This window comes from Bos mutus, chromosome 15, assembly GCF_027580195.1.
Source record: "Bos mutus isolate GX-2022 chromosome 15, NWIPB_WYAK_1.1, whole genome shotgun sequence".
NCBI classification, from domain to species: domain Eukaryota; kingdom Metazoa; phylum Chordata; class Mammalia; order Artiodactyla; family Bovidae; genus Bos; species Bos mutus.
Genome location: NC_091631.1, coordinates 39,323,826 through 39,335,848, shown reverse-complemented (window position 1 = coordinate 39,335,848; position 12,023 = coordinate 39,323,826). Strand labels below are relative to the sequence as shown.

Genomic DNA, 12,023 nt, shown 5'->3' with positions numbered 1-12,023 from the left:
ACTCGATGCACATGAGTCTGAGTGAACACCGGGAGTTGGTGATGGACAGGGAGGCCTGGTGTGCTGCAATTCATGGGGTCACAAAGATTCGGACACGACTGAGCAACTGAACTGAACTGATGGCGTCACAGTATAACCTCCCTAAGACCAAGTTTCCCCATCTCTAAAGTTGGGATAAGAATATGTCCCTTGACTTCCTCAAACCTAACAAGAGCAAATGAGCTGTCTACAGCACTGCTTGTGCACTGTACGATGCTGGATTCGTCACGGTTACAGTATACAAGCCAGCGGTCAACCCAGCTAGTTCTACCCTTTTCAGAAAATGAGCATCTTTGCTTAGTCAGTACTCCTAAAGGACAGGTTGGGGACCATCATGTACAAAGCCCTTTGTATGTGCCAGAGAAGGAGATCAGATCTGCAGCTCACACTGGTTCAACACTTGTCTTCACAGCAATGCAATGTTTGTTACTATGTCACATTTTGCACCCAAGCAAAGAAACTTAGAGAGGTTCAAACATGTGCTGAATCGCCAGCAGACCAAAATATGTAGTTGTCGGCCTGGCTTTAAAGTGCATCCTCATTCTATTAAGTCAGTGCTGAATGCCAGGCTATGGTAACACAGAGGACAGGAGTGATCACTGTCCACAGAGACCTGCAGACCACGGGTGCCCAGGGTGGTGTGCGGGTTACCACGCTGCTCAAGGCCTACACTGGCCAAGCAGGGCAGCATTAGGACCCAGGGCTCTTGACTCCCTAAGCCGTCTTCAAGTCTCTGAACCGAGAAGTGTGAAAAACCTAGTGGGAGTTTTGGCTGCTGGGTGGGTGGTTCTGTGAGCACAGCTGGAGAAGGGGAGTGAAAGGAACTTAGGAAGTTGCACTGGAAGGTCAGCTCCTTCTGGCAGGGACCTTGGCCCTCTTGTTCCTTGCTGTGCCCCAGCAATGAGAACTTGGCATAAAATGGGGACTTAGTAAGTCTTGGTTGAATGAATGGGCGGATGGAGGAGGGACTTTCTTACATAATGGCCCCTGAATCTTTGGAAAGTGTCTGTGGAGGAGGGTCAAGGATAAGGGCCAAAAGGGCCCCTCCCACCCCCGGCTCAGACCAGACACTGATCTGAGTCATGCTTTGCGAACCCTACTCTACCAGGGACCAGCAGTAGAGGAGGACCCGGGTCAGAATCAGCCAGCAGACCAGGATAAATCCTGGGACCACTGACCTGGCTTCTAGGATGGGATTTCCAGGGACAAACGACAAGCTCTGTGTTGTTTTGTCCCTCAAGGAATGGGTTCAGAATGGGGAAAACAAAGACCAAACACCTTGACTATGTCTGTCATATATACTGTGATTGAAGAGGCCATAAATCCAGGCATTACCTATGTGGGGTCAAATGAGAAAAGCATAGACAGGTAGTGTGTGCACGTATATACACACACCCACATGCACACACAGGATAGAGATCACATACGTGTGTTCAGATTTCACCTGTGAGTATGGTGACAAGTGTGTGTACATGCCCACATGCACACACAGAAGGACAGAGACCACATATGTGTGCACACATATGTGTGAGCATGGTGACAAGAGCTCTGGGTCTCCAGGAACTGTCCTATACCACTAGGCTGCTAGATGCTGATCGGGGCAGAGGCAGATCTGCAGAAGTAGACCAAGGGCCTTTTAGGAGAAAACAGAATCCCCTACTCTTCTCCTTCTCCCCAGGCATGGGCCATCCAGTCTTCAGAGATAACCAGCCCCAGCTGGTTACCACTCACCAGAGGTACAGCCTTCTTCTCATGGGAAGAGGAAATGGATGGGAAAGTCATTCTCTCTAAAATAAGTTCCTGGATGGAGCAAAAAGCCTTTGATTTTGCCCAAAGTTGTTGTCTTTTGCTGGAATTTGGATATTATCAGGAAAACAAGATTAGGGAGGAAAGAAGACTTTAACACCAACATCAAAAACCAGGAGGGAGAGAGAGTGTTAGCCTGGCTCAGGAGAGAAACAGAGAGCCCACTTCAGATTAAGACACCACATGTGAACAAATGTGGGCAGCTCAATCCCTGAATCAAGATGCTCTTCTGAAGTTAGTAAGGAGTGAGGACAGGCAGGGAGGGATGGGGAGGGGGAGGGGAATACAGATGCATCTATACATACAGATCGTGTGTTCGAGCCCTGGTGTAGAAAATCACGCAAGAACAGCCCCAGCCTGCATCTCCAGTCCATAGGACATATGTACCAGGGCAGTGAAGACGGTGTGTTTAATTGCACTGACATCTGGGTGTAACTGTGGGGGAGCCCCACATGTATGTACAGTATTCAGTCTCCTGTGTGTGTCCAGCGGCAACCTGGAGTGGACTCAATACCCCTCGCTCATGAGACATGTTAAGACCAAAGAGCATTGCAAACAGATATCTCCAAGCCAAAAGAGGATCCAGACCTATGACACAAGATAAAAGGGGGAAAAGGTACTTTGCATGTGGCCTGACCATTCACTGGAGTTGAATGGCAGACAGTATATGCTGGGGTGTTTCAGTACCAGGGCAGAATGTGACTCAGTGGTCTTATAAACCCACCAACCCCCCTAGAGGAAGCATTCAATCAGTTTGAGGAGAAAGGGCGGGACAACAAATACCCACACCAGGCACTTACTTCAATGACCTGACCTCCCTACCTGTCTGAGGAGCAGGACAAACTTCAGATGTTAAATGGGGCCGTGGGAGGGAATCAGATGTGTGGATTTCAACTGCTCTCAAGATGCATGCACAGCCAAGGAGCACACCCTGGACATGGGCCAAAACCAGCCAGGGCTGGGCCAGGCAGAGCCCACGCATCCCCACTGCATTTGCTCCCAGAGCCAGGGCAAAGTGGAGCAAGGCTCCAGCAAGCCCTCAGAGAGCCTGGCTGACGGCCGACTTTTGACCATTCCCACCTCCTGAGCCAGAGTTGGCCAGGCTGTTTCAATTCGGTCACTCTGTAAACAGAGGTGTGGTGAGTGAAAGGTTTAAACATTCCTCTCCAGTTCCCAGTTGTGGGCTAAGTGGTGGGAGAAATCGGGTGAACAGAGCAGAGTGGTAAGTGTCTGGCTCAGAGAGCTTCCTGAGAGACGGCACTGGCTTGTCTAGGATGGAGTAGCCCAAAGTGGGGGTCCTTGGTCATCAGAGGAAAAGTGGCTGGGCTGGGTTGGGACAAGCTGATGACTGGGCTCCAGAAAACATCTTTCACTCAGTGTGACATATGGTGGGTTATGGTGCCTCCCGCAGAGCCTCTGAGTGGGGTAGCTCGGGGAGCAGAGGGGGACGGAGCATTGGGGTACAGCTGCTCTGCCTACACCTGAGCTGACCCGCTCACCCTGCTTCCCCAGACTCCCAACTTATCCCCACCTACAGACAGGGCCTGCAGAGGACTAAGTACCTGCTCCTGAAGTCAGCACAACCATTGCTACATTCCAGGGAGCACAGCCCGTCGTGGAGAAAGTGACCACTGATCACACAGCCCAGGGAAAGAGAGGCGGCCACACGGCCCGAGCTCCACCCTGGGCAGAGGGGCCGGCAGGACAAGGCATGACTGGTCAGCAGTTAAGAGCCTGTCGACGATCCAGAGACACGGAGACGAGTGTCGAGGCCTGCAGTCCTCTGCTGAGTGAGGGCGAGGAGGGACGGTAAGCTTAGCATGCTCCCTTACAGCCTAATGTCTCTGAGTCTCCACATTTTATCTATAAAATGGGCACATCAATCAAAGCAACTTGTGTTATACCTTCCATGGATATGTAGCCATTCATATAAAATTATAATTTCTTGGACTCCCTGGTGGTACAGTGGAGAAGAGTCTGCCTACCAGTGTAGGAGACGCAGGTTCGATCCCTGGTCTGGGAAGATCCCACATGCTGCAGAGCAACGAAGCCTGCGCTCTGCAGCTACCGAGTCCTCATGATCTGGAGCCCACGCTCCGCAACAAGAGAAGCCCAAGTACCACGACAAAGAGCACCTCAGCCCCACTCTCCACACCTAGAGAAAGTCCACGTGTAGTAATGACGACACAGCACAACCAAAATAAAATAATTTTTTAAAAATTGTAATTTCTCACTAGGCCTGTGGGTTTCCAAACTATGTACCAAGGCATGCCCAAGGGACCAAAGTGAATTCACAGAGGAGCTGCAGGATATTTTAAATTTTCTAGGGAAGCATGGTGATGCTTGTCATATACCTTGCAAAACACCCCTACCAAGTTATATTTGGATGTAAATACTTAACAAATGAAACTTTTAGGTATTTCTTTTGATCTGGGAGCAGTGTGAAAAAAGTGACTAAGACATGAAAGATGCCACTGAGTTAGGAAAGTTTGGAAACCTCTTTATTAGGCTCTGAACTCCTTAAAGGCAACGGCCCACTTATTAATCATCTCTGTATATCTGCTCCCCTCAAAAACTAACAAAACTTTCAGCTTTAAAGTTGGCATGAAGTAGGGCCCAATAGACATTTGTTGAATGAATGAATTTAAAACAAAAAAGAATGGAACAGAATGTGTAAATGTAGCCTCTTCATCCACCTCTGCTACTAAAGGGCCATCATGTTCCTGATCTAAACTGCTCAGCAAAGTGAGATATCATCTCCTCCTCCCTGCTTAGGAGGCAGAGCTAATTTGCTTTACTTTAAAAAATACTCACTGGCATGTCCTCTTCACTCTCTACCCTGCCCTTCCTATAACCACACTGAAGGCTTTGAAGCTGGCTAAATGGTGCAAGGGAAGTTGACTGAATCCTACTCATGTCTTCCATGAGTGTGCAATCTGTGTAATTTATCAGCACAGACCCAGCCCGTGGCATTTCCCTTCCCCTCACCGCATCCACGTGCAAAGAGAGATTAAACAACCCCAGACTGAAACTTACTCGCGGAGTCCTCTTCCTTGGAAACGTGAGGTTGAGATAGTGATGAGGAATGGATGACTTGGCCAAGCCGAGGTCGGCATTCTCTTCATAGTTTTTACGCCAAGAATCTGTTAGGAAATAAGACAGATTCGGATCCTGCCACTGCTCCCAGGGGGTGTCACTGAGACAAAGTCCCTCCAAAGTAACTCCCTCACCCCCAACTGAAGCTGCCAGGGCCTGTGTAGGGAGCTTGTGCCACTCTGTCAGTGAACTCCCAGTGACAAGGGCAGGTGCAGACCAGCGCCATGTGACACCTGCCACACAGGACCCACTTGTATACACAGAAAGTGTTAGTCACTCAGTTGTGTCCGACTCTTTGCGACCCCATGGACTCTAGCCTGCCAGGCTCCTCCCATTTGTGGTATTTCCCAGGCAAGAATACTGGAGTGGGTTGCCATTTCCTTCTCCTGGGGAATAGAACCCGGGCACAGGGTCCATCCCTATTTAGGCTCAAAAGCAAAGGGAGGGCAGGGGTCAGCCCCAGAACAGAGGCCACCAGTGTGAAGAGCAGCGAGATGTAGGTGCAGAGCAGAGATGGCTCAGGGGAAGGGAAAGCCTCGTCCGAAAGCAGGTCCTTACCCACAGGCCTCAGAGGGGTGCCCCGGAAGAGCTCGTAGAACTTGGAGAGGTACATGACCATACTGAGCTTGTCAGGCTCCTGGGCCGATGCCATCTCTTTGCCTGTGGTCACTGGGGCGATGCCAAACTCACGCTCCGCCACGTCAAATGCCAGCTGGTTGTTCTCCACAGCGTGGTCTTCATTCAAAGAGTCAAAGTTGCTAGAGAATCAGAATGAAGTGAAGTTCAGGGAGAGGATGGAGAGGGATGAAGAGCTGAACAACCTCAGCCGTAAGGAGCACTGCAGGGGACACTGCTCCCGCTCGGATCCCTCTACCACCACCCCCGACCCCTTAGCGGGGCTCAGCCAGAAGAAGTAAACCCCGTTCTCACTCAGGGAGGGACCAAATTAGATCTGGGCCATGAGAATGTCACTGGGCTGAAAACATAAGAAAATGATTGGAAAATCTATGAGCTATTTTATTTTTAAGTAGTTCCCTTATATTCTTTTCCTTTTAATTACAAAACTAATACGAGCTTCTTGTAAATAAAAGAATCAAGTTATATAAAGTAACAAGCGAGAGCCCTGTCCCCTTCTTGAGGCAACTTCATTCTTAAAGGTACCAGTTGGGTACCTTTACTAGGTTGCCATTCAGCCTTCTGGACAAATTTGCTCATGGGTATGAGGTTACACTGCAGTTTATTTTAAAACAACAGAATAGACATATAGTGCTTTTGACATCATAAAGCATTTCCACAAACATAATCCAAACTTCCTAATGACCTTGCTATTATTCCCAATTTATAGATGAAGAAGCAAACTCAGAGAAGATAAGGGGCCTGCCCAACAGTATACAGCTAACAGATCTGGGTCTCAAATCTAATTCTTTTGGCTGTAAAACCTCAAACCGGTCCCCAGAATTAAGTCTTGCCTCTAAGTCCTCTCTTGAGGCTAGAACTTGAAGGTGCAAATGCTCAAATTTCCCCAAAGAAGAGAGTTTGGAATGTAAGTGCAATCAATTCGTGAATCTGAGCCACTTTAGCTCCTCACAGATCAGACAAGCTGCAGGCAGAGTAACCAGTGTAAAGGGAAGAGAACAAACCGAAGAAAAAACTCAAATCCAAAGTATGCGAAGAGAATACTGAACAAAGGATTCTGCATGTAGAACAGCCCTGGTCTCCCTTGTCTCCAGGGTCCCCTTGAGAAGTGAGGAGCTTGCCAGGTCCAACGGGGCCCCAGACTCACATCAGGTCAGGCCGGAAGCGGTGGATGATGGCACACAGGGCCAGGCCACTCCGCCAGGACGTGGTCAGGTCGGTGACATTGACATGCTGGTAGCCCTCGGTCTGCTGCTGGCACCAGGTTAAGAGCTTGCTGGGCCTGACGTCTGACTCTGCAGCAGGAGGAGACATAGTGGTGAAATGCTTTGCAGAAATCTCAGCAGCTACCCTGGGGACCCCCTCCATCTGCCACCATGGGTGGGGACCCGGAGGAAAAGTACGGAAGTGAGGGGCTGTGGGCACGGGTACAGCCCTGAGGGGGTCCTATTGAGAGCATCAGGATGCTGGGACACGAAGCGTGGTCTCTTGCAATAAAGAGTCCCTAAGACCCCTACTCTGTCCAGGTCCTGGTTAGAGGTCAGGAACATAGGGGTAAGGAAGACACGGACTCTGTCAATAGCACATTTATCCTGTGGGGAAGACAGACGCATTAGTGGGTGACAGTGATGGAGAAACCGTGCCAGGGGAGCAGGTTTGCTAGAGTCTGGCAGTGCCAGGGAATTCACCAAAGAGAGTCATGGAGGAGGTACATACGAACTGCTTCTAGAAGAGTGTCTAAGACAGAAGGAGGTCTCCAGGGAAGAGACAAGGACTGTGGCATGGCAAAGAACCTAGAAAAAGCTGCGTGTTATGTGAAATGGTTTATCAAAGGGCCAGCAGCAGTGGGGCGTGTGAATGTGGAGGGCAGAGAGGAGTGGCAGGCAGGACACAGGTCTGGGCAACTGGTGCCTCTTTGAGCAGGATGGTGACCTGAGCACAGCTGGATGGACCCTGAGAAGTTGGCCATTTAGCCCTCCTTTCCTTTTGCACTGAGCGCCGGCCTTGTGCCCAGTGCTGTGCCAGGCCCCGGAGACCAGTAAAAGAGCGAAGCACGTGGAGCTGGTTATCTAACTGAGGAGTCAAGATTCCTCAGACTGGAAACAGGAGAAGAAAAGCAAGTCCAAGGGAAGTCATTCCAGTTCACTTTAATGTACCAAGCACTTGCCTCTACTTCAACCCGTGATACTATGGTTGGTATTGTCCTGTCCTGGGTTTACAGGTGAAGAAACTGAAGGGCAGAGATGAGAGGCACCTGGCCAAGGTCACTGGATCATTGGGGTCCCAGGAGGCCCTCTTACCTCGCCTGGAGAGGCCGACGGATCTCCTCACTGAGCCCAGCCTCTCAAGAGGATACTGGTGCAGCTCCTTAGTAATGTACAAATGCTTCACCTAGGGGGAGAGGGAACACAGCAGTCTGCCAGTTCTTCCCCAAATCCCAGTCGCAGGGCCTCTGACTTTTCCTCTCTCACTGAAGGGCACCAGCAAGGGTGGTTCGGCAAGGGAACCAGCAACCTAATACAGAGCTATGAATCTGTTATCCACCCAAATGTGGGGGAAGTCAAGAGTGAATATAGATAATTGGCTGATTTTTAAAATTCACACCATTTTTATGCTATTAACTGAAGAGGTCAGAGCTTGTGTGACTCTAAGTCAGAGAGAGAAAAAATAGACTCTAGAACCTCAGATGGAAAGGACTTGATATTTAATCAAGTAGATTATTCAAGAGAGCTATGCTCAGCAATGGGCTTCCCTGGTGACTCAGACAATTAAGGATCTGCCCGCAGTTCAGGAGTGCATGTGCTAAGTCGCTTCAGTCATGTCAGACTCTTTGTGACCCCATGGACTGTAGCCCACCAGGCTCCTCTGTCCATGGGATTCTCCAGACAAGAATATTGGAGTGGGTTGCCGTGCCCTCTTCCAGGGGATATTCCCGACCCAGGGATCAAACACGCGCCTCTCATTTGTGTCTCCTGAATCGGCAGGAGGGATCTTTAACACTAGTGCCACTTAGGAAGTCCAAATGCAGAGACTGGGGCTCAGTCCCTGGGTCAGGAAGATTCCCTGGAGAAGGGAATGGCTGCCCAATCCAGAAATGGCTACAATGGCCCAATCCAGAATTCTTGCCTGGATAATTCCACGGACAAAGGAGCCTGGCAGGCTACAGTCCATGGGGTCGCAAAGAGTTGGACATGAGTGAGTGACTAACACTTTTCACTCTTCATGCTCAGCAGTGCGTGTGCTCAGTGACTAGCAAACATGTAAATACGTGTACATATGTGGACACACACCTACATGTTCCAGTTCTTTCCTGTGGGCTAGAGATGCTGACTACCCTGTGGCTTTCCTAGAGAGAGGAACTGCCCCACCTTTAGGCCAAGAGGCATTGGTGACCTCGGTCCCAGGACTGTGCCAAGATTTTAGGTGACCACCCCTTCCTACCACTCAGAGCACAGTGACCCAGACAGGACTCCAGGCAAGGCCTTACCTGATTCGGCTTGATGTTGTTTGAGTTGAGGTTTGGGTACCGTGTCGCCGGGTCTAATGTGTACTGCTCAAAGTTCTTGTTGATGTTCTCTGGGGTCGTTTGAGGTAACAGTCGGTAAAGACTTTCTCTGGAGGGAGGCAGAGCTGGGGTCAAAGATTGCTCTTGCAACCTTGGGCCTTCGGTCCCACCCCTTCCCTCCACCACTCCCCGGCCCCCGCCCCGCTTCCCCTGTTCTCAAGAATTTCTTAGATGTGCTTGCATAACCCTTCCCAGCAACGCCTGGCCCTCCTGGTTCCTGAGATTTATAAAGCAAGGGACAGTCAACAGGGTTGGGAGGAAGCAGGAGGGAGCCTGGGAGGTGGTGATGCTGGCCTCCTCCCCTGGGCAGAGGGCAGGGACTCAGCTGGCAGCCCAGCGACCTGTGGTTTTGCTATAACTGCCACTCAGCCTCCTGTGGCTGCTCCCTCATGACCACAGGTCTCCACACCCAAGACCAGCAGAGGCCTGTCCCCACCCTCCAGCCCTGACTTTTCCCAGTCCACCAGCTGTCACAGCCATGTGGCCCACAGCAGGGGTCTGGGAGGAGGCTCAGGATCTCAGCAGTGGAAGAGGCCTAGGAGGTCAGAGCACCCAACCCTCCACGGAGTGGGACTCAGTGCTGCAATGCAAGCTTCCCCTAGACCTCTTCTGGCTCCTCAGCAGTGCTGAGAACCCCAACTTTAGGGCTGCCCTGAAAGATGAAGATTTCTCTTTGGCATCCAAGACTTAAGAGCCTGGCCCCTAGGGAAGTAGATCATGACAGAGGTACGGGGATACTGAAGGTCAAATCGGCCACGTGTGGGAAGGCAGAGAGAGCGGGGTAGGGGCTCCAGATTTCATCCAGCCTCATTCCCTCTCCTGCCTGAATTTTGACTCGGCCCTGCCTCCAGCTGAGGGTTCTGCTGTCAGTACTCACCTTTCAGCCAGAAGCTCCAGGGGAGAAGTGCCCTGGTCCCAGCTTTTCACCATCCATGCAGTGTCAAAGGCTGCCAGGAAGCCACGGGCACAGCCAGTGCCCATGGGCCAGAATGGCTACAAAAGACACATACAAAGTTCCAGTTGATTCCAGTGATTCCCAGCCTGCCATCCCATTCTATCCAGCACTTGGTGTTTGCCAGGCCCATGGAAGGCACTGGGAGGACAGAGAGGTGACAGGCACATCCCTGGGATTCACCACAAACACAAGTAACTGTAGCATACAGTCTACGCAAGGGTGCTATGACATGGGACAGCATAACTGCTTTGGGGGCTCAAAAAGGCAGAGGCAGATTCCCACCCACCCTGGGGGAGGGAGACAGAAATAATCGAAGAGTACTTCATAGGAGAGGGACGTTCATGCCGATTTTAAAGAATGGATAGGATTCTGATCTTGATCCATTCCGGAACAGAGAGCAAAGGCTTGGTGGTAGGAAAATAACAGAGCCCGATGGCAGAACAGCCTGTCTGGTTTGCGTGCAGCAGAGAGCGTGGGAGGAGAGTGCTGAGAGAGAAAGCTGGGAAGGAGGACTGGGACAGCAGCAGAGGGCGTGCTGAGGGCTTACGCAAGGAGCTTAGGTCAGAGTCTGCACACCGGGATGAACAAGCGTGGATTCACGAAGCTAAGTTCTAACTAAACTGCTCCATGTGCACCCAAAGCATGGTTTGAAATTTGATGCTAACGTGGCATACATGCATCAGCATTTTTGGGTCAGTGCTTACATTAAGATAAAAATTTCTCCCTCCTGAAAGCATTCATTTAATCTAAGAATGCTAGCATCTGCAGATTTTCTGGGAAGAATTTTGAGCAAGGAGGCCATGGACTTTGGAGCCAACACTCCTTTCTTGCTCCTATATGAACTCTATGCTGAAAGTCCACAGAGATCCACAGACTGGAGGAAGAAGTCTCAGGATCTACAAGCTCTAAGAAGGATGGCCCATGAAGTCCAGACTAGGGCTGCTAAATTTTGTGCTCCAACCGAGAAGCCAGCCCAGAAGAAACCAGAAGGGCAAGGGAAAGTGTTCCTGCCGGTACATAGGCAGAGTTGACTCCTCTGAATTTAGTCAAAGGGCAAGCTCTGAGGCCAGGATGGCTTCGTCAGAGTCCTGCCAATTGGCTGAGAGCCTGGGCTTCAGGACAGCAGATGCTGCCAGTTAGAAAAGCAAAGTGGGGGATCTATCTTCCAGCAGGAAGCAGGGGAATCCAAACGCAGGAGGTACCTCAAGCAAGCTGTCACCCACGAGGGCCACGAGCAGCAGGTGTGACTGCCGCTCGCGCACCAAGGCCGCATTCTCGGAGGCGTACATGGAGGTGAAGTCGAACATGGCCACGTCGGGCTGCCCGTAATGGTTCATGGCAAAGTCTAAAGACGGCAGCTGGTAATTGGTGGCAAAGTCTGCAGCCTCACGTGCGTAGGAAAGCAGGTTGTCCTGGTTCACATTCTCCGCGCGCAGCAGCGTCTCTGTGTCGGTATAGTCCTGGGGGAAAGAACAGGAGCACAGCGTAGCAACTTGCCCCTTAAGAGGGCAAGGAGTCATATCCACTTCTTTGCGAAAGGACTTGGAATGGATTTGCAGAAAGGCTAATTGAGAGAGAACTGGAAAACTGGGGCCCAGGGAACAAAGAGGAACCAAACCAGTCATCTGGAATGTTGAGAGTTATGATTAAGCGTCACATTTGGCTTTGAGCTTCCTGGCATCCAAGGCAAAAGGGAAATGAGATATGTTACAGGGCTTTCCTTATCAGAAAGAAGGAAGCATAGACATTCCTAGGGGAGGCAATTTATTCCTGGCACTAAATTCTAAAAGAACTGTCTGACATAGGAATTTTGACAGAGAGCAGTGTGTTGTAATGAACAGTGTAAATAATGGTCCTGCAGAAGTGCAGAAGCATATGTCATATGGCTGGTTCTTATGATAACGTTCAGTAAATTAAAAGACAAAA

The 12,023-nt window shown here is 50.5% G+C and overlaps 1 protein-coding gene across 11 annotated transcripts in view; it reads right to left on the bottom strand.

Annotated features, from left to right (window-relative positions):
* The window catches only part of MICAL2 (microtubule associated monooxygenase, calponin and LIM domain containing 2), a 244,200-nt gene that overhangs the window by 120,587 nt on the left and 111,590 nt on the right, over positions 1 to 12,023 (bottom strand). For all 11 annotated transcript variants that reach the window (XM_070383932.1, XM_070383933.1, XM_070383935.1 and 8 more), the window contains exons 9-15: positions 11,300 to 11,557; positions 10,020 to 10,135; positions 9,065 to 9,191; positions 7,878 to 7,968; positions 6,725 to 6,872; positions 5,500 to 5,699; positions 4,882 to 4,988 (exon numbers count right to left, since the gene is read on the bottom strand). In XM_070383932.1, the coding sequence (XP_070240033.1) occupies positions 4,882 to 4,988; positions 5,500 to 5,699; positions 6,725 to 6,872; positions 7,878 to 7,968; positions 9,065 to 9,191; positions 10,020 to 10,135; positions 11,300 to 11,557 (1,047 nt within the window). The remainder of the gene's footprint in view (positions 1 to 4,881; positions 4,989 to 5,499; positions 5,700 to 6,724; positions 6,873 to 7,877; positions 7,969 to 9,064; positions 9,192 to 10,019; positions 10,136 to 11,299; positions 11,558 to 12,023) is intronic.